General features: G+C 35.3%; 1 protein-coding gene and 1 long non-coding RNA gene across 10 annotated transcripts in view; both read left to right on the top strand.

Moving 5' to 3' along the window:
• CNTLN (centlein) overlaps window positions 1-19,616 on the top strand; it is a 185,189-nt gene that overhangs the window by 122,426 nt on the left and 43,147 nt on the right. For all 9 annotated transcript variants that reach the window (XM_085042179.1, XM_085042178.1, XM_085042177.1 and 6 more), the window contains 3 exons: window positions 244-397; window positions 4,246-4,324; window positions 5,021-5,244. In XM_085042179.1, coding sequence (XP_084898305.1) covers window positions 244-397; window positions 4,246-4,324; window positions 5,021-5,244 — 457 coding nt within the window. The remainder of the gene's footprint in view (window positions 1-243; window positions 398-4,245; window positions 4,325-5,020; window positions 5,245-19,616) is intronic.
• Window positions 13,515-14,600, top strand: LOC146424780 (uncharacterized). Its single transcript, XR_014846720.1, has 3 exons — window positions 13,515-13,619; window positions 14,098-14,175; window positions 14,410-14,600. It is a non-coding gene; the product is annotated as an uncharacterized LOC146424780 (long non-coding RNA).

Raw genomic sequence — 19,616 nt, 5'->3', positions numbered from 1 at the left:
GACCTCCCTGCATTGTAGAGTGAGATTGCATTTGACAGAGTAGAACTTGATAAAACCACTTCAGAGATAGATTTTTCTTTATTGTATTTGTAAAATGTGTTGAATAAGTCACCGTACTATTTGGATTTTCTGTTAGTTTCTCTTCTTTCTTGTATGTTTATTTCTATGTGCATATGCATTGAACTCTGGAACATTTAATATTTAGTTTGATTTTGTTTTGTTTTCCTGCATGTGCTGCTTTAGTGACTCTGAAGTACCAACTTCTGAAAGTTTGGAAACAGCGATTATGAAGACAATGCAAAACATTGATCCACTGCCAGACAGAAGTAAACAAGAAGAAAAAGAGCACTGCAATGTGGTTTGTTTAGAAGTCAAAAATGAGAAATATATTAAAAAGGTATATAATAGAACTTATTTTGTTCTCCTGGGCAGAGTTTTGGAGTTTAATATTAGCAGTGGTGTTCCCCTCTTAATTAATTTGACTCTTGATATAAAAGTGAAAGCCTGCTTCCAGGTATTCTGTGGGTGCATTCATTATATTTTAGAATATTTTCTGAACAATGAGTCTGCTGTCATGGATTGACCCTTGCTGGATGCCAGGCATCCACCAAAGCCTCTCCATCACTCCCCTCCACAGCTGGACAGGGGAGAGAAAATACAACAAAGGGTTCGTGGGTTGAGATAAGGACACAGAGGGATCACTCATCAAGTACTGTCATGTGCAAAACAAACTAGAATTAGAGATATAAATTTAATTTTTTACTAACAAAATCAGAGCAGGATAATGAGAAATAAAATAAGACCTTAAAAACACTTTCTCCCTCCCCCTTCCTCCTTCCCAGCTGTACCTCCTCTCCCCCAGTGACACAGGGTGACAGGGAATGGGGGTTATGGTCAGTTCATCCCATGTTGTTTCTCCCACTGCTGAGGAAGGAGAGTCCTTCCCCTGCTCCAGTATGGGGCTCTCCCACAGGAGACAGTTCTCCATGAACTTCTCCAAAGTGAGTCCATCCCACAGACAACAGTTCTCCACAAACTGCTCCAACATGGGTCACTCTTCCACAGGGTGCAGTCCTTCAAGGACAGGCTGCTCCAGCGTGGGTCTCCCATGAGGTGCAGTCCTTGCAGGAAACCTGCTCCAGTGTGAGCTCCTCTCTCCACAGGTCTGCAGGTTCCTGCCAGGACCCTGCCCCAGCACAGGCCTCCCACAGGTTCACAGCCTTCCCTCTGGCATCCACCTGCTCCAGTGTGGGTTTTCTCCATGAGCTGCAGGTGGATCTCTGTATCCCCATGGATCTCCATGAGCTGCAGGGGCACAGCTGCCTCACCATGCTCTGCACCCCAGGCTGCAGGGGAATCTCAGCTCTGGAGCACCTTTTGTCTCTGCTTTTGCACTGACGTTGGTGTCTGAAGAGTTGTTCCTCTCACATATTCTCACTCTGCTCATCTCTGGCCATAATTACATCTGCACAATCATTTTTTTCCTTTCTAAATATGTTATTACAGAGATGTTACCATCATTTCTAATTGGCCCAGTTTTGGCCGGTGGCAGGTCTGTCTTGGAGGTGGCTGGCATTGACTCTGCTGGACGTGGAGGAAGCTTCTGGCAGCTTCTCACAGAAGCCACCCCTGTAGCCCCCACTACCAAACCTGGCCATACAAACCAAATACATGTATAAAAGCATTTGTAGAGAGTATCAGGATTGTAAAAGATGTTTAAAAAATGTAAAGCTGCTCTAAGATAGTGGTGCTGTCTCACAGTCCAGACAAAGAATGCCACAGACATCCCATTAAACTTTCTCTCAGTCAGAAGTGCCATACAGGACAAGCTGACCTAACCCATAACAGGGAGACAGCAACACCACTCTCTCTCCCTCTCTCCCTTCTATCCAAATGGTGTGCTGACTAATCAAGCGTAAACATCTCTGTTCGTTTGTTGTGCACTGGACGAGTTGTTCCATATTAAAAAGATACTTTTGTCTCTCTCTGTGGCCAGGAGATTCTGTCTTGAGAAAAATATGCTTTTAGACTCCTCTCAGCCTATTTACATTCATTGTCTCGGATTTGAACTGCTTGTCTCATTGCTAATATCTATATGCTGTTTTCTCACAGAGGAGGGCCAGCTGGTTGTGTCCCAGGTCTTTAGTGGCTCCAGAGGCTCCATACAATCTGTAACAGATGACTCATTCTTGGACTTTTTAATGGTGTCTAATACTTCTTCCCTCCTGTGTTTGTCCAAATAAATCACTTAATGGAATGTAAAACATAAGCAGATATTATTATTTCTTAGTTCAAGAAACAGGATACTGAAACACTGAACAACTTTTTGCTTTTAGGTAACTAGTTTGAAATTCAGTTTTTTGAATAGTGATATAACAGAGCTTGAAAAAAGTTGTATTTTCTTAGTCTCCAAAATTTTAAAGCAAAGGCAGACTCTCTGGCCCTGTTATATACTCTTTATTGTGTTATTCCATAAATACTTTTTCATCAGAAAAACTGAAAAGAAGGAGAATTCTTATGCAACCATCTCTTGGTAACAATACATAGTATGAGTAGGTGCACATGATATATGTGAAAATCTGACAGTGTGCTACTCCTGTTAATCTGCTACTCCTGAGTGAGGACATACAAGACAGGGAATCCAGGAGACTCTGTCCTTTCCTAATTGGTGGTACAGCACAGCCACTGCATTTTCTGTGGGGCCTGCGTTACATTTACTGTCTTTTCCTAATGGAGATGATAGATATATTCTGATACACATTTGTAACAAACTGGTGGAAGTGAAGCATACACAGGAAGTTTCCAGAGAGCCCTATGCAGTTAAATATGCTTCAGCAGAACTCCCCTATTGCAGGAAAAGCATTTGAAAACATCGTTTGTGAGTGTGGAAGATAGCATTGTACAAACATTGAGTATTAACAGTTGGGAACACCAATTTTAACAGAATTCTTAAATCCATCCAGAGGATTTAAGGACCTGACTGCTGGGTCATGATATTCTCATACAAAGAGAGGCTAAAGAAATCTCCTAAGTCCTGAGCTGTGCCAGGGGTTGAAGATGAGATCATTTATTACACAAGGATTTAGTCAGTTTTTCCCCACATGGTATGAATATATAATACCCTGTGCAGTATCAGCAGAGTTATTGTCACTCTCTTGCAACTCATACATTAGAGATCTCCCTCATTTTGCTGCAGGTGTGGATTGTTCCCTTGTAATCTGCTGAGAGCTCAGTTCTTGGTCTTTCAAATTGTGTGGTGATTGTACAAATCTAGAATTCAGGGCTAAGTTACCGTGCAATGTCAGTAGTTTGTTCAGTGCAGTTAGTAGAGAATGTGTTGCTCTTTACTCTTTAAAATTTGATTAACAGGTATTTTAGATACGAATATTTCCAGAAATGTGTTGCATGATATGACATGGAAATTGTAACCTGAAGAATTACAAAATTGGATAAATGTGGCAGAATTCCTGAACAAAAGTATTTAAAAATACACTGAGAATTTAAGACCCAGCAAATTGGTATTTTGATTTTAGCGTAAGCCAAGCTCTGGCAATTTTTATTTTACGTAGTGCAAACAAAATTTTTCTTCCGTTTCTTCTTTTGTCATTAAACATTTGATAGATTCTGGAAACAGCTGATTTTTCAAATCATGTATTTAAAAGGCATGCAGAAGACTTCTGTTAAACCCTGGTTAAACGCAGGGATTTTATCTTGGATGTTCATATAGATTTATGCATCTTCTAGTTACAGCTCAGTATCTAATCTGGTCTTCCTCTTTTTGAACTAATAAAACTGCTATTTTTAATTTCCCTTAAATATCTTGAAAATAGGATACTGTAGACTTTCAAGTAATACAGACTATCTTTTTTTCCTGACTAGAAAATTCATACTAAACAACTAGTTTAGTAACAATTCATTAGCTAAACAATAAATTATCTAAACAAGTAAAGTATGCATTAGCAGATACTTCATTTTTCTCTGGGATTATTTGGAAAAGGCTATCAATCACCTATAACAATTCAATAATTTTTTTACTTTTGATGGGAAAGACAGAAATTTGTACTCTTTGCTGGATGACGTTGAAAGATTGATTTTCAAATTAAAATGAATTGGAATTTATGTATTGTTTGAAGTATGTTTTGTTGTTTCAATTCAGACTGGAAGAACTTGCAATACAGTAGTTGGTGTGCCACAATGTACAGTTGCTAGCTTTCTGTTTCTGTTTTTCATTTGTGCCATTCACAGATTAAAGACCTAGAAAAATTGCATTCCAAGAGGAGGATGTGCTATCCCATATCATCTTATCCATCAATTCTAACCAAAGGTATGAATATTGTATATTTAATGAGTAAGATTGATAAAGCATTCCTGCCTACCCAAACCTCTTCTATATTACACAAACCCACTGATATGCTGTTGCAAGATTGGCTTATTTAAATTTGGATGTGTATTTTCAAATATTTAGCTCATTGTTTAAAGGTGAAATTCTCGTATAATAAGTGACTATCAAACAGCATCTTTTCACACAATTAAAGTAAGTTTTTACTAAGTCACTTATATGAGGCCTTTCATTACCTTTTGTTCTTGTTTGCCCCTTGTAGCCAACACAGCCAATGAAACAAATTAACTGTATTTTGTTGTAACTTGTTTTTTTTTGTTTTGCACCTTAAAAAACCTCAGCCTGTTAACAAGAACTGAATCTTTTATTTTCTGTATTATTGATCAGAAACTCAAGACACATTTAACTTTCAAATCCTTGTTGATTTTGCAGTTTTGGCACTTCAGAAAAGGCAAAACGTGGAGTGCTTATAAGTTGACCGGTTTTATATGTTTTTTATATTTTATATTTTTATAAGTCAAATGTTAATTTACCAGTTTACTGGTAATTTACCATATATCACCAGCTTACTGTGATATATGTTAGAGATTGCAAGAGTGTTTTGAAGGGCCAGAACAAAATCACATATCATGTTACTTATGATGATTTTGTCCATTTAGTAACATGCTATTTTATGTTTAGTGAACAGGGCAAAAAGGAGAAATATCACTGTCCAGAAACAGGGCTACTCTGTTACTCTGCTGCAGGAAAAAATTAAGTCACTGCAGAAGCAGACGGCTGTTTTACAGAGTGAAAAAAAGACAGCAGTGGCATCCATGAAGAAGGCTAAAGAAACCAATGAAAAATTAACAAATCAGCTACATTTGGCTGATCAGAGACTTCAAGCTAATAAACTAACCATAGAGGTAAAGTACTTTTCATACAATGTTCACCTTAATTCTATTGCAATTCTATGAAATTCAATGATACTGGTTTTTGTATTTTAATTTATTACAGTCAAAATTATGAAATGTTATATATTATCATGTTTTATGTGAGCCAGGTATTATGTAGAAATGATATTGACACTCGTGTATCAACCCAATTAATTTGTTCTTCTGAAAATAAATTGGTCTTCATGCTGATACTTTATATGTATTCATATGTGTGAGGTAAGTATCACTTTGAGCCTGTGGTCTATGAACCTTCCTAAGAATCTGATCAGTCCAGAACTAGCATCCATTCCTCTGTGAAGAGCAGGCACTGTCTCCTTGTACTCCAAGATAACTGGAGTTTTCATCCAAAGGGGGCTCAGACCAGTTCCATATCTATTTAATCCCATCTTTCTCTGTTAAAGTGAAAAGCTGAAGAACAATTTTTATGGAAATAGAGGCTAGTAAAATATTTGGTTAACCGCCCAAGGACAGCAACTTTCTTCTCTGCTTCAGTCTTCATTTGTACTTAATCCTTTTCCATGCTATTACTCCTTTCTGGTTTTCCCCATTCTCATGTATATATGTATTTTGTGTTAATCTATATGCAGCTCCTCAGCTGGAATTCTTTTCTGTTCATACTGTAGTGATTGGCCTGCCCTTTATAGAGCTGAATCAACAAACACTTATGCAGTAATTGTCTCCTGTTGGTCACACACACATCCTGCTTCCAGAATTATAGTGCTACAACAGATGGACTTGCTGGAAGGAGGCAGACATTAAAAAAGAAATCAAATCCCTTCCCCCTCAAACTTCTCTGCTTTTTGTCTTTGCACAGAAGGCAGAAGCAGTATCAGGAGCAGCACTTCTCACTTTCTTAGGGCTAGGGAGCTGCTAATTTCTAGAGAAGGGAAAACTTCATTTCTGTTACTGATTTTGCATAACTATATACGTGTAATGAATTGTTCAAAAAGAGTTTCCAAGGTCACTATAACCAATGAAGATCTGCCTGTCTTACAAACAGTATCATAAAATAAAGTTTCATGGACTTCACAGGGAACCGTATGTGTAATTTAGCTAAAATGTTCTGATTTCTCAGACATCTTCATGATTTGCCATCCTAGAAGACTACACCTTAGGTGTCCATAGAAGAGCAATGTGAGAAATAAAATAGAAAATGCCGTTATCAGGGAACTGGTTAAAAAAAAAGAAACGGAGGGGGACAAAATTTATGTAGAGGTAAGAGCTGCTGTAATGGAAAAGACTGACTAAAAGAAATAGCATGGCTTTAAAACCAAAGTCCTTGTCTATCATTCAGTTTTTCTGGAAGGTTTTAAAAAAAATGGTCACTAGTCTATTTAAAAGGTGGTGCATTCTAAGCAAAAATAAGTAAATGGTGTTGCAGGTACTCAAGGAAAAAAATCTTTATTAGGCATGCACATTTTTTTCCTTCTCAGCAAACAATTCAAATTCCCTTTCTTACAACTAATTACTCTTCAGGTGCCATAGTAGCGCTACCAAGTGGGAAATTTAAAGCAGAGGCTTGGGCTACTTGCCAAGTGAAAATTAAGGAGGTAAAGAACCTATATAGTCACTGCAGGGTACACTTGTGTTTTAGAGAGAGAACCCTGATTCAGACAGATCAAACAGTTGTAAAGCACACGTTTGTGTGTGGGACTTGTATGGGGTTTTTTTTTAAGAAATACTACCTTGAAGTAAAGTTTTAAGATACTGGAAGGGAAATAATGTTTGTTAATGTTTTTGGTTAATACCTTTGTTCCTTTAGATTTTAGAATTTTCTTGAGAGGTAGAAGGTAAAAAACAAGCAGACAAACCATGAAAAAATAAAAGATTGACATGATCTTTGGATTTGAGGAAAATCTTAAATACTTCAAGAGTGCCAAAATTAACAATATGCAAAAATAAGCTTCCATAAACTGCCATAACCATAAAGTTCTGAGTAAAGTAATATTAATCTTATATTAATAGTGAACTTTTGATCCTGGTCTAAGTTAAGTTTAGCAGTCTGGTAACTGTAAACATTTAACATCATGGTTGGGACAGGATGCCATTTTGCCTGAATTTATCTAAGAAAATAAATCCTTGAGCAGACAAGGACAGATGTTTGTGCAGTCAGTCCTTCGTTATAGTCCCCAGGGAATCTAGAAGATCGACTCTAGATTTAAGATTTAAATGTTCCAGATGTTCATTTTGAGACAGATTTTACAGTTCATGCAACCTAAGGATTGTCTGGCATCTGTTGATTTTCAGAGTATATATATGTGAATGGTTTTGTGTATTCTGCTTGAAGATCTGCACAGACGAATATGTAGGTGTGTATTTGTCTGCTCTTAAGAGGATTCTGTATTCAGAATTGCGTATTTAAGTTCTGGTTTTGTTTGTCCTTATAAATGCTTTGCAGTAATGTAGATATCTGGCTTTGTTTCATTTCTGCAAAAGCAATTCCTTGCATATTTTTAAAAAATGGCTGTGAAGTGACTGCACATGTGAGAATCCAAGCTTGCATTCTCTAAGGATTCACATTAACACTGAGTCAAGACCATCTGTACAGAAGTACAGTAGTTACATTTTGTTATTAGTGTATAGAAATCACAGCTGGAGCAGATACTTAATGCAGAAGCAATGGTATTTAGTATTTTCTTAGTTTCTAAGAAAAGCATTTGAAAGAAATTGTTGGAAAAATCCAGGATCTGTTTTCTAAGGTTTTGTGTGTCCCCCCCCCACTCATTTCTATAATTGAGTGCTTGTATGAAGAGTGCATTTATGGTTTACAGCACATTAATTATAATTATTTTCATGCAGTGTCATTCTTGTTGCAAAAATCCAGACAAAGTATATTGAACAAGAAATTAAAATCATAAGCAGGTTAAGTCACTAATTTTTCTCTTATTCATGTCAAGGCTATTCAAAGGTCCACTGCTCAAAGGTACCATACTTTTGCATCTCCAGTTCTCCAGTGTTTCTCAGGTGATATCACAGAAAAGCTGCATTTCTTTATGGAATGCTATGGGTATTTGCAAAGTGCCTGTGTAAGTCAGCAGGATGCTTGAGTCTCAGAATAAGAACAAGTCAACCAGTTGAATGCTGATGCATTCTTTGAAGAGGATAACGTGAAGGTTTAAATAAAACTTTTTTCAGATACATTCCTGCAGATATATCAAACTTTTGCTGAATTATGAAGGAACTTTACAGGTTTTTAGAAGCATATTTTAACTGTGACCCAGAATACAATTTTTTTTCTGACAGCATTTTAAATATACTTCCAAACTTTATTTTAGCTATTTGATTTTCACTTTTCTTTGAATTTTAAGGCAGCTTTTTTCCCCTGAGTTCATAGTTTGTTTATCTAGTAGATTATCTCAAGCACAGAAAGGTATCAGCATGAAAAGCAGAAAAGTAAAGTGCTAAAGAAAGCTTTTTATTCTTTAAAGGTTGTGGCTTTCTTTACATATTCTCTTGACTGTTTTTTAGTGTGTCAAAGGGCAGGCCAGAATTCGGTGTTGCATCTGTGAAATAAGCATCATAGTTTCACTCCTCTTATGGTACCCAAATATAGCCAATTTAGCGTTATTCGTTACAAACAAGAACTGATGATAAGTTTAGATGCAGTGGAAATTATTGACTAAACTATTACTTATGCAAAGATCTCCCTTAGACTGGTTTTCATGAAGCATTTTTTACTCTTGAAAGATGTATTGTTATTTATATAACTATTTTTGTATGTTTGTGGTTTCCTTAAAGTAAATTTTAGGAATAAATTTGAAATTATAGACTGAATGTTATTTGTAATTATCCTGCAGTAGCTAAAACTGCTTTTGAAATTCTGTCATTCTATCAAATTTGTAATTACTTGGACAGGTTTTGTGGTCTTTCTGGATAAACATTGCCCAGTTTTAAATGCTTGTAGACCCATCCGGATGTTTCCTGGCAAAACACTTTTATACATGTCCTGGTTTTACATGTTTGAAATCTCTTATGTGGATATAGTCCAAAGCATTTGTGTATTTTTATTATGTTCATAAAAGAGATTCTACATTTAGTGTCACTTTTTCTAAATTAAGTGTTAGGTTTTCTTCTTCCTCTGGTAGCATGAAAAGATATTTCTTATTATGAACATTGGGTAATACTAATGGTACCTATAGGAGATCTGAATGATAAAATTTTATGAAATGTTTCAGAATGATTGAAATATGGAAGACTTTAAGTAAAGCATAAATAGTAATCTTTACAAATAAACTTTTCAAGAAGTTACTGCTACATCAGTAGCATATGCAGGAATTCTGACTTTTGTATATAAAAGCAGTAAAAAAAGTAAAAACAGAGGTGCTATAATGACCTCATAGTTTAATAGGTTAAAAATAATCTAATAAGAATTCAAGTTGCTTCTGCTCTGGTAAACAACGTCCCTTTTCATTTTTATAGGGCAGAGTTAAGTCTGGAACCTTTTACTTATGTCTATCTTAAGAGTAAAAACCCTGTGTACACCGTATTTAACACTTCTGCCAAACTTGATGCAAAATCATTTCCGCAGCTGTCCACTTTTGGCACAGATAGCAGTGGAACAATCAAAGAATTCTATGAAGGTGTTTAGGGAAAGTCTGTTCCCAAAAACATGAAGACAATCACGATTTCTCTCCCCTTTCATTCTTTAGTAACATATAGATAATATTTTCCTATATAAAATATAGGAAAATATTATTCCTTTTAATAAAAGTACTTTAATAAAAGTAGCTTAGGTTAATTTACAGGAACTAATCCTTGGGCACAGTACTCAAAAAGAAGTAAAGAAGGTTTCTCAAAAATATTTAAAAATCAAACCAGCAAACTTTCTATTCTACTTTTTCTTAAAATGCGACAGAAGTGGAAAAGTAAACCACAAGGGATAAAACTGTGATAAGCCAGGATATACTGCCTGACCTTTCCAGAGTTTGCAAATACAATCTAAGACAGCGGAGGTTTAGCTAATAATTGAACTACACTATGTGCCAATATGAGACTGATGATTTCTCAAAATTTGATTGAGAAATTTTGGGTTTACTTCTGACACCACAGCACTTTTACCCTTGTTTATATGGGTCTTGAAGAGATCTCTTTGCAGGCACAGTATGTAATTAAAAGCTCAAAACACACCCCAAGTTTATCTGATTTTGAGAGAAAGACTCACTGCGTTGTTCCAAACCGGAGCAGCGACATTATCTGTAGGCAGGAAAAATTGTCTATAAGGTGCTTCAAACCTCAGTTTTTTTGAATTTAATTTTAATGTCTGGGCCCTAGTTGTAATTTTTGAAGGCTTTGAATTTACAGTATTGAGAAGACTAGGCTCTGCTCTGTTGTAGTTTTATTAAAGCTTTGCTGAACCTAATAAATTGAAAATCAGGGTATGCGGTCATATTTTAAAAGGCTGGGAAGAGAGACATAAAATGCTCTGTGACTCTCTGAGGCTCGAATTCAACTTTTTCAAGTCCTACTCCAAAATTCTACCTGGAATGAAATAATCAGCTAGTCAAATATGTTTGCTCTAGCTCTGTTGTTACTAAATGGGGAAATTTCTATGTAATACTTCCTCTGACCACTGAATCAGCATTGCTGCTTAAATTGAATTGGAAATAAAATAAGGAATTGCCAAGGATAAACATGAAAGTGGCTGACCTTTTAAAATGCATCTACACCAAAGTTTTAAATTATTTTGATATTTTGGTGCATCAAATACAGCATCCTGAAGTCAGTTTTTTTAACAGAACTATATGTAAAAATATTTATTGTGAAACAGTGCTGTCATTACAAAACAAAAATAAAACAAAATACCTTTTTACATTTATATTGATCTTGGAAGAAAAATTGCAATAGACCTGTTGCATTTTTGATGAACAGCATTTGAAGTACATTGCATGTAGGAAATGAGTCTCATTCATAAATTAAAAAGAACAGTTGGCATGAACTAGAACTACTAGACTTATAGTCATGTCAAAATGATATAAATTAGAGATTGGTAAATTCTAGAAAAATATAGTATGAATTAAAAATTGTGAAGACTACATGAAGTTCATAGAATACACTTAAAATCAGTACAATTCATATTACTGTATCATGTAGAAATTCTAATATGTATTCTATATTAGAAGAAAGCTGTATCAAAATAATTAGCATGTAACACAATGTTACAGAGGTTGTACACATATCTATATCTACTATATTTGTGTCTGATAGTATAATATAATAATGGAACATACATTTAGAATACATATATATACATACTTGTATATATATTAAAATCCAGAATATATCATCTTGTAATTTTTATGCTAATAATTTAAGGTGATATGATCTTATTTTTCTTTAGCTTTCCTGGGATTTGATCAAATTTCCCATTGCATTGATGGTTATAATACTGCTGGAAAAAACATCACTAACCAAAACAGAAATCAGTTTGCATTTTTTCCTGTAAAAAATTTCCTGAATAAAAGATACAACTTGAGACCTGGAAAAGCTCCACATATACTGTCATACTAGGATTTCCTTTTGTGATCACAGGAGTGTCTCTATTGAATTTACTGTGATCTGCTCTTTAATTAAAGCTAAGCATAAAGCTACACTGGATTCTTGAACCTTCTTCCCTATGTAAAGTTCTATGGATAATACATGGTTTTGTCAGGGGATATTTATTCACCATTAAATCTCAAACGAAGAAGTTCATTGATTTGAGAATAATTATTCATACTTTGCAAAGAAATTGCATTTGAGATCAGGCAGATTAGATTTTCTAACAGATTGTCACAGAAAACCAGTTCACATTGCAATTGGACCAGTACTCTTAGGCTTGTTCACCACGAACTATTCATTATTAGTAACTACCACTATTAACTATGGAAGTGATTTACTAAACCCTTTATGCATGTGCTTATTTCCACTGAGTTCAAGGAAATTTCGAGACATCCTACTTATCCTGGTAAAAATAAGTTTTATTGGTTCTGATCTTGCATGTAGATCTCTCTATAGAGAGGTTCCTTTTTGTTTTGAACTTTCAAGGAAGGAGCAACAACAGGATGTAGCTGCAAGTGTTTTTTAATATTCTGTGACTTAGTATTCTGACAGACTGCGAAATAACATGCAAATAATAGCTGCCTTCGGTTTCCATCAGCCATATATCCTGCCTTTGAAGTTGAAATTCTCTTCCCTAGTTTTTGTGATGGATTTTTACCTAAAAGTCACTCTTCTCCCTTTCCCAACCTAGATAAATGTTTTCCTGATTATGTTCTTAGGAAAAGTTTTCAAGACTTCTGAGAAATTGAGGAGATAATCTTGTATTGTGAACATTAAGAAACATTAAGGAGTTGATTCTCCTGCACTCTCCTAATGGACTCTTCTACCTTACTTTTCCTTTTCTTTTCTTCTGTCCTAATCTGTTGAATAAATTTTTCTCATTGTAAATATATGGAATTTAAGATTGGTGGAGGAGAGTGCTTAGTATGGTTAGCAAGGTAGATGCATGGACTAGGAGAATTGGTAAGAGACAGTTCTTTATTTGAGGAATTGCATTTTCTAAGAAGTTGGATGACTAGGGTCATGGCATTGCAAAAATAGCTCTATGACTTGAAAGTATCAGCAGTTTTATGAGCATATTCACTCACTTTTGTTCTGTGCCTGTGTGCAACAGTCATTGCTTTTTGAAATGTAAATAGGAAATAAAATTCCAAAAATTGTCTTCATCATACTTGGTTATACATAGTATTTGGACTGGAGCTAAGCACTGCTACGTGGAACACAGTGTAGACTCAATGTCCCAGTTCATGCCTTAAATTGGTTCATATAAGTACCACTTAATCATTTTCACTTGCTCAGAATCTCACATACCATGAAATTAATTTTTCAGTTGATCCCTCACATGAATGCTAACATTATTTTATTCAGCAAGATAATGGTTTGCATCTTACATATATATTCTATCTGGATATACTGTGAAATAAATGACCTTCTTTTTGCTGTTTGTTTTAGAAGTAAAAGCTTTCAATCATTTTTTAAAAGTTAGTGGCAACGTAAAAAAATCCAAGTCAGTGCAAGAGGATATCTTCAGTCATTGACAACTGCTCTTAAGCTTTCAATCGTCCGCCAGAGTCTCATTGAAGAGTATAGATCGTTGTGATCTCACAGTGTTTTTAATGAGGAAATCATTACATAATAATGAAAACCAATATATTGCTCAAGTTCACGGTGAGTGAGGCAGAGTGAGTCTGTCTCCTGGGAACCAGGGACTCTACAGAAAAATGACAGTCCTAGTAGGTAATGCTGAGCATGAACTCGCATTGCCATTTAAAAAAACACTAATAGAGTCTTCAAATGTATAAATTGGGGTCTGTACCAGAGGAGCAGAAAGAATATGTTTTCTTTCACTGGCATAATTTGACTGCTCCAAGAATAATGTGTGTAGTTCTAATACACAGACTCCAAGAAAGAAATTAAAGGAAGTAAAAAACATTTGAAGACTTATGAGGAGGATTTTAAAATACATTGTTCCAGTGACCAATGTGTGGTTTTCAGAGAACAGATTAACAGATAACTCAGTTTAAATCTCTTAAGAAAACAAAATCTTGTAGGATCTTCTGTCTTAGTAAATGAAGATTGAAAAAATACCAAAGATAGAAACATACCAGATACGAGCTCTGTAATTTTTAGGTGACTGTAATTGACCATTGCCAGCTGGAGTCATACAAGGGCAGTAATATTGGCCAACTAATCTAAAATGGAAGAGTTAGAGAGCAATCAGCTGCTTGTGCTTAGAACTGGACAGATTCTTTCATAAAGGAATAAAAAAAAATATTGGTTCTGTAGATGCATGAAAAAGCAACAGGAAGAGAGAAGATTTCTTTGATGGCATGAGCTGAAGTAATGGGAAACATGAACAGGAAGGTGAATTATCAGCTTCAGTAACACTGTTAACTTACCTGAAAAAAAACTGATGGAAGAAGTGCATGTACGTCATAGAGCTCAGCTGGGCAACAGTATTTTTGTAATTAATGCTAAAGTTAGTTTACTGGTATGGGAAAGAGATGTAAACGTGATTATAAATTTAAGATAAGTCAAACCATTGTAAGGATCTAACTGAAGTCACACAGGATTGCTATAACAATGTTCAAACATCAGGTTATAAGGAAGAGAAATTCTGAGGCAGAGGAAGAAGCTGTCACCACTGAAGACATACATATATAGAGTCATGGCACAGGGAAGATGGATATTGAAATGAAGGAAGTAACCCAAAGGAAGCGTCTGTTCCACAGTGTGCAGCAGGAGCATTTAAAGAGCATTAGTTTTGAATAGAAAATATGCAGAAGGAAATATGCAGAAAGAAAAATGGCCTTTGTGTGTAATGTACACAGAATTTAGGATTACGTTATTCCTGTAAAACCCTTCAAACATTGCTGATTGCCAAGCTGAGAGAAGATTAAAGCTCTTCAATTTAGGTAGTATAGAAAGGTAAGGAACTTGGTAAAGAAAATGCAGAGAAGAGAAAGATAAAGTACGATTTTTTTAATATTTATTTCATGTTCTAGCAGGAGGATTGGGTGTAAGGAAACATGTTTTTAGTGAGGTAGTCATGACTTTTTTAAGGAAAAAGCTTTTCATTTTAACTGGGGGCATAGACATAGTTTAATCTTTTTTTTTTTTTTTTTTTGAGTCAGAATCAGATAAAGGACTCAAGCTGTTAAAGGCTTCAAAAGAGTAAAAATACTGATTTTTTCAAAGTATTGTTTGCAATATAAACTTTGACAGCAAAAAAAAAAGAAAACTAAATTTACCATGAGACAAAAGAGGGAGAGGCATTATGATAAAAAGTAATTTCAATTAAAAATCTACAGGTACTGCACTTATTTGAAAATACAAATTTTACAAGCTCTGTCACCAAAACGCTAAGTTAGATACAAGGAAAACTAAGTGGTAGGAGACATAAATTCCTGTTGTTTCTGTAGGAAAGCCTATATTGAGGACTGAAACTACAGGTAGCATATGATGATTGAGAGTCTCAAGACTTCTGCTTTGAGTAGTTACTAAGAAGAAGATAAAAGCATATTTTCAATAAACATAATTTTTTATCAGAAGGCATTATGTATAGCTTACAGTGCATTTTATTGCAGCCCACTGTCATAGATATTACTGTGTACAGTTCAAAATGTACTTCAATTTTCTTCTGAATTCCTCCAAAGATTGTGAATATTGGATTTTCCTGAGTTTTTATATTTCTGTCAGGCATCATAAAAGTTTAGTCTCATTTCTGTTATTCACTTGCTGCTTTGTGGCATTTGTGACAGTCTTCATAAATAGGAATTAAAAGCTTCTTTATATATACAAACACATGTTTTCCTATTTACATATACTCAACTGTGTATCTCTAGGCTCGTCTTTACACTAGCAGCTTTTGTAGTAGACATCACGTGTACAGTATTCATTTTATATATGTCAGATCCTCAAGGGCCATGGCTTTTGCCAGATGAAGCACTTCTGATTTTGAGGCTGATGAAACACAGTGCTATTATTGATCTGTGCATGACACAGCCAGTCTCTCTGCTGGCAGAGTGTAGCAACATTTATCCAGGAATTTGTGAAATGTCACTTGGATCATGTTCGTACAGTAAACTGTGCAAAATCCAGGATTCAAGCTGAGAATCCGTGAGGAATTGGACGTGACTCTCTTATTCCTTCATCCTATCTTCTAGGTCAGCCAAGTGGTATTTGATAAAACAATGTCTGTTTTGTATTAGGTGTTGAAGAAAGTATGATTATCACTAGGAACACCCTGTACAGTGTAGTTATACTGCTGCGTTTCTGAGGTTTTTAAGTTACTTGGGAGAACAAGATTTTAAGTCAGTGAAAGGGATGTAAGCATTGCTAGTGTGTAATTTTTGTTTTCTTTGTAGCAAATTGATGATTCCTGTACAGCTGCAAGCAGGAAACTCTGCTTAGATTTTCTAAAGAGAATTAACTTTCCTTGTGTTATTTTGCATGTAGAGATGTGTGGCAATTCGTGTTTGTCATTAAGAGTTCATTAAGCAAAAGTGGTCAGAAAGGATATGTGACAGTCTCTACAGATAAAACTGTTAAAATATTGATAATTACATATTTTCTTTCTTTATAAATAGGATTGAGAAAGGATGCACATTTTTATTCGTATCAAAAGCAGGTAATTTAAAAATATTGAAGACTAAGGTATATAACAAAAATCCAAATTTCCATGTAGTGTTTCTCTATTTGTAAAAGGTCAAATGTCACTTTTCCAGACATTTTTATAGGTGGTGTTTCAGTTTAAAAAATTTTGTTGAGGTATTAAATAGAGACAAAAAGCTGCAGTTTTTAATTTTACTTTTTTCTTTCTAAAGCACTTATAATAGCAATGATTTTAAAGATAACCATGAAGTGAAAAAAAATTATTTTTAGATTTGCAAACATTTTTCAATTTTAAACATTAAAATCTTCTAAAAAATCTCTTTGTATTTCATTTTAAAATCAGTTATTAGTTAAAGTAAGAAGAAATAGCTTTTGTTAAAGTTTTGAATTAGGCTGTCTTGGGATTTTTCTCCAAAGCTAGCAAGGATTTTCTTTTATTTTTCTAAAGTAATTTCTGTGGTTTGAATCCCATAAGACAAAATCAAGATTTAATTGAAATACTGCTTGTGAATGGCCACAAAATGTTCTTGATATCTACTTTTCCAAATGTTTTTTCTAACATTTGTACATAAAGATACAGTAAACCTAGAGGGCAGAAGTTGTTGTTGGTCATGAAAGAAATATTTGCATATACAATGCCTTAATTTTTACAACTTACCTCTCCCTTTACAAGATTACCATATGTGAAATCCACTGTAAGGTAAAACTCAGTAGGTTGTGGGAAAAGTCAAAATAGTAGATGGTTGTTTTTTGGATTGGGTTGTGGTTTTTTGTTTGCTTGGGATTTTGTTTTGGTTTGTGGGATTTATTTTTTCTTGTGGATATGTGTGTTTATTTTGCAAAGATCCACAGGCTGAGCAAATACCAGTGTGTGTTTCTTAGGAGCACAAAGATGGTACTTCGTAGAATGAAGGCCACCAGCTTGTCAAACTACTGCTCTTCATAGCAGAGCCACTGCCAGCTTGTCAGGCATTATTTTTCACAGAGAACTTCACAGAGGACATCTCTTTTGCTACTTAGCAATGTCAAGGCACTCTGTGCAATATTGTACCTACACACAAAACACATATAGGAAGAAAGGAACAAGTATTTTAGTAGGTTTTGAATGTAACAATGAGGAAAGATTGAAGGTCTGTAATTAATGGTAGAGACTGAAGGAGTGTAATAGCCACCTTTCCATGCATAAAAGACTATTTAAAACTAGCGGTCAGTTTGTGCTTCCATTTGGCACTTCCTTTAAAGAGAATGGATTTAATTTTTCAAGAAGGACCACTTATATATAAATCAAATTTTCTCTCTGAGGGCACTGAAGAACTGCAGAAGGCTGCCAGAAGAATCTTCTCTGCATTTACACTGAAATTTTCAGGTATAATTTGCTTATACTGTTTGGAACATGTGCCATGTTGAAAGTATTCTTGACATCATTACCTTTCTCATTTAGCAATTAAATTTTTTTCTCCCCAGTTCTCAAATGGTAAGGTTTTTTTTAAGATAACTAACACAGGAAAGATCTCTTATAGGGAAGAGTTCAAACAATGGATCTAAAAGCTAGTCCTTGAAAACTTTTACTCCTCGGACTCCAAGTTTGCCTTTTCCTCCATGCATTTTATTACTGTTTTGTTTCTAGTAAGGTTTATCAGTGGTCAGAAAGAAGGACCATAACGGCTCCCATATCTTGTCCTTCAGAGAGCAATATCAGAAGCACTAGAAGGTTCTAGAGTTCTTTTGGACACCTCTAGATTTCAGAAGAGGAATCTTCACCAGTTCATCACTGATACGTCTGCAAAGCACGTTTCCTGTTTGATTCTATTTTCTTGCCTGTCACACAGTGAGATTTCTTTGTCTAGATTATATTGCACAAAGGGAATTGACATTTTTGTTAGAGCTTGCATCTTACTCCAGTTTTCTCATTCCCACAATCCCCTGTTTAAGCTTATGTGCCCAAAGTTAATGCTGGTGCTCTGTTGTCCTGGTTACTCCCTTCCACTACAGGAAGAAACTTCAAAAAATACATGCATAGCCAGGAGTACAAGCTATTCTTATCACTTCATGAAAGATGATTCTTGAACCTTCTTAAAGTTTTTTTTATGTTTTTGGTTGGGGGTTAGGCATAAAGGAATGGGAGTCAAGAGCTAAGGCTTCAACAGCACTAGAAAGTGTTACAACTAAAGGCACTTCTGAGACAGGTCCTGAAAAGGATCTGAGATTCCTTTATAAAAATTTATCTACAGCTTTCCATCTTTGGGGTTGTCTTAATTTTTCTCTGCTTTAGACTCCCTATTTAGACTTTAGACAATGAGTGCTGGTTCCCTGGGTTCTGTGGCATCCCTACACCAAAGTCCGACACTCATTGTCTTTGTAACCTAAGGGAAGAATTTTGCGCTTTTGACGAGAGGGTGGTTTGCCTGAAGTGCCTGAACCTCAAGAACTCCATAAACTGCTAGAGGAGGTAGAAGAATGTTTATGCTTTCTTAACTAATGGTTTTGCACACTCTGATTTGCTCTCCTTATGTTTAATTGGGAATTAATGAGGTAGTCATGGCCTGTGTCATGTTCCCATACATTGTGTCATGTTCAGGTTTGTGTTGCATCACTCCATTCTACTCTTTATGCCTATAGTGCCAAGAGCATCAGTTCTTTCTTGGCAGTGGAGACTGTATGATTAGCCATAGCTATGGCATGTCTCACAAGATTCACAGGCACTGGAAAAGCACGTACTCTTTGGTGGCTGGACTGTGCACAGCGTTTCCTTAATTTTTGGATTGAAAGGTCATCCTGTGGTCTCTAGGGTATTGTGTACGCAATTTAGGGTATTGTGTACATAAAATGTGTGTTGTTGTCTATACTCTTACCTTGGTAAAGCCAGCAGAAGAGAATGAGGGAACTACTAGGGGACAGCAGTTATAGGTCTGGTTTGAGCTGGGATGTAGAGTTGCAGTGTTGTCCTCAAACTGTTCATGTATGTGAAAATAATAAATTGCCCAAGTGAGTAATAAAATTGATGATAATCGTGATAAAGGGAAAGTGTATTTCACTTTATACATTAGACTGAAAACACAGGTTTTTCTTGTGATGGTCTCTTCAGATATTAAATATGTAATATAAGGGGTATTTTACCCTAAACTGTTCATTTATGCCTGCAATTTTAGCAAAAGTTCCAATGATAATATAAATTACAAATTAAAGATAAG

The sequence above is a fragment of the Lichenostomus cassidix genome, chromosome Z, assembly GCF_008360975.1.
Source record: "Lichenostomus cassidix isolate B80296 chromosome Z, HeHo_3.0, whole genome shotgun sequence".
NCBI classification, from domain to species: Eukaryota; Metazoa; Chordata; class Aves; order Passeriformes; family Meliphagidae; genus Lichenostomus; species Lichenostomus cassidix.
The sequence above is the reverse complement of the archived record's forward strand: the minus strand, read 5'-3'. Positions and strand labels throughout refer to the sequence as shown.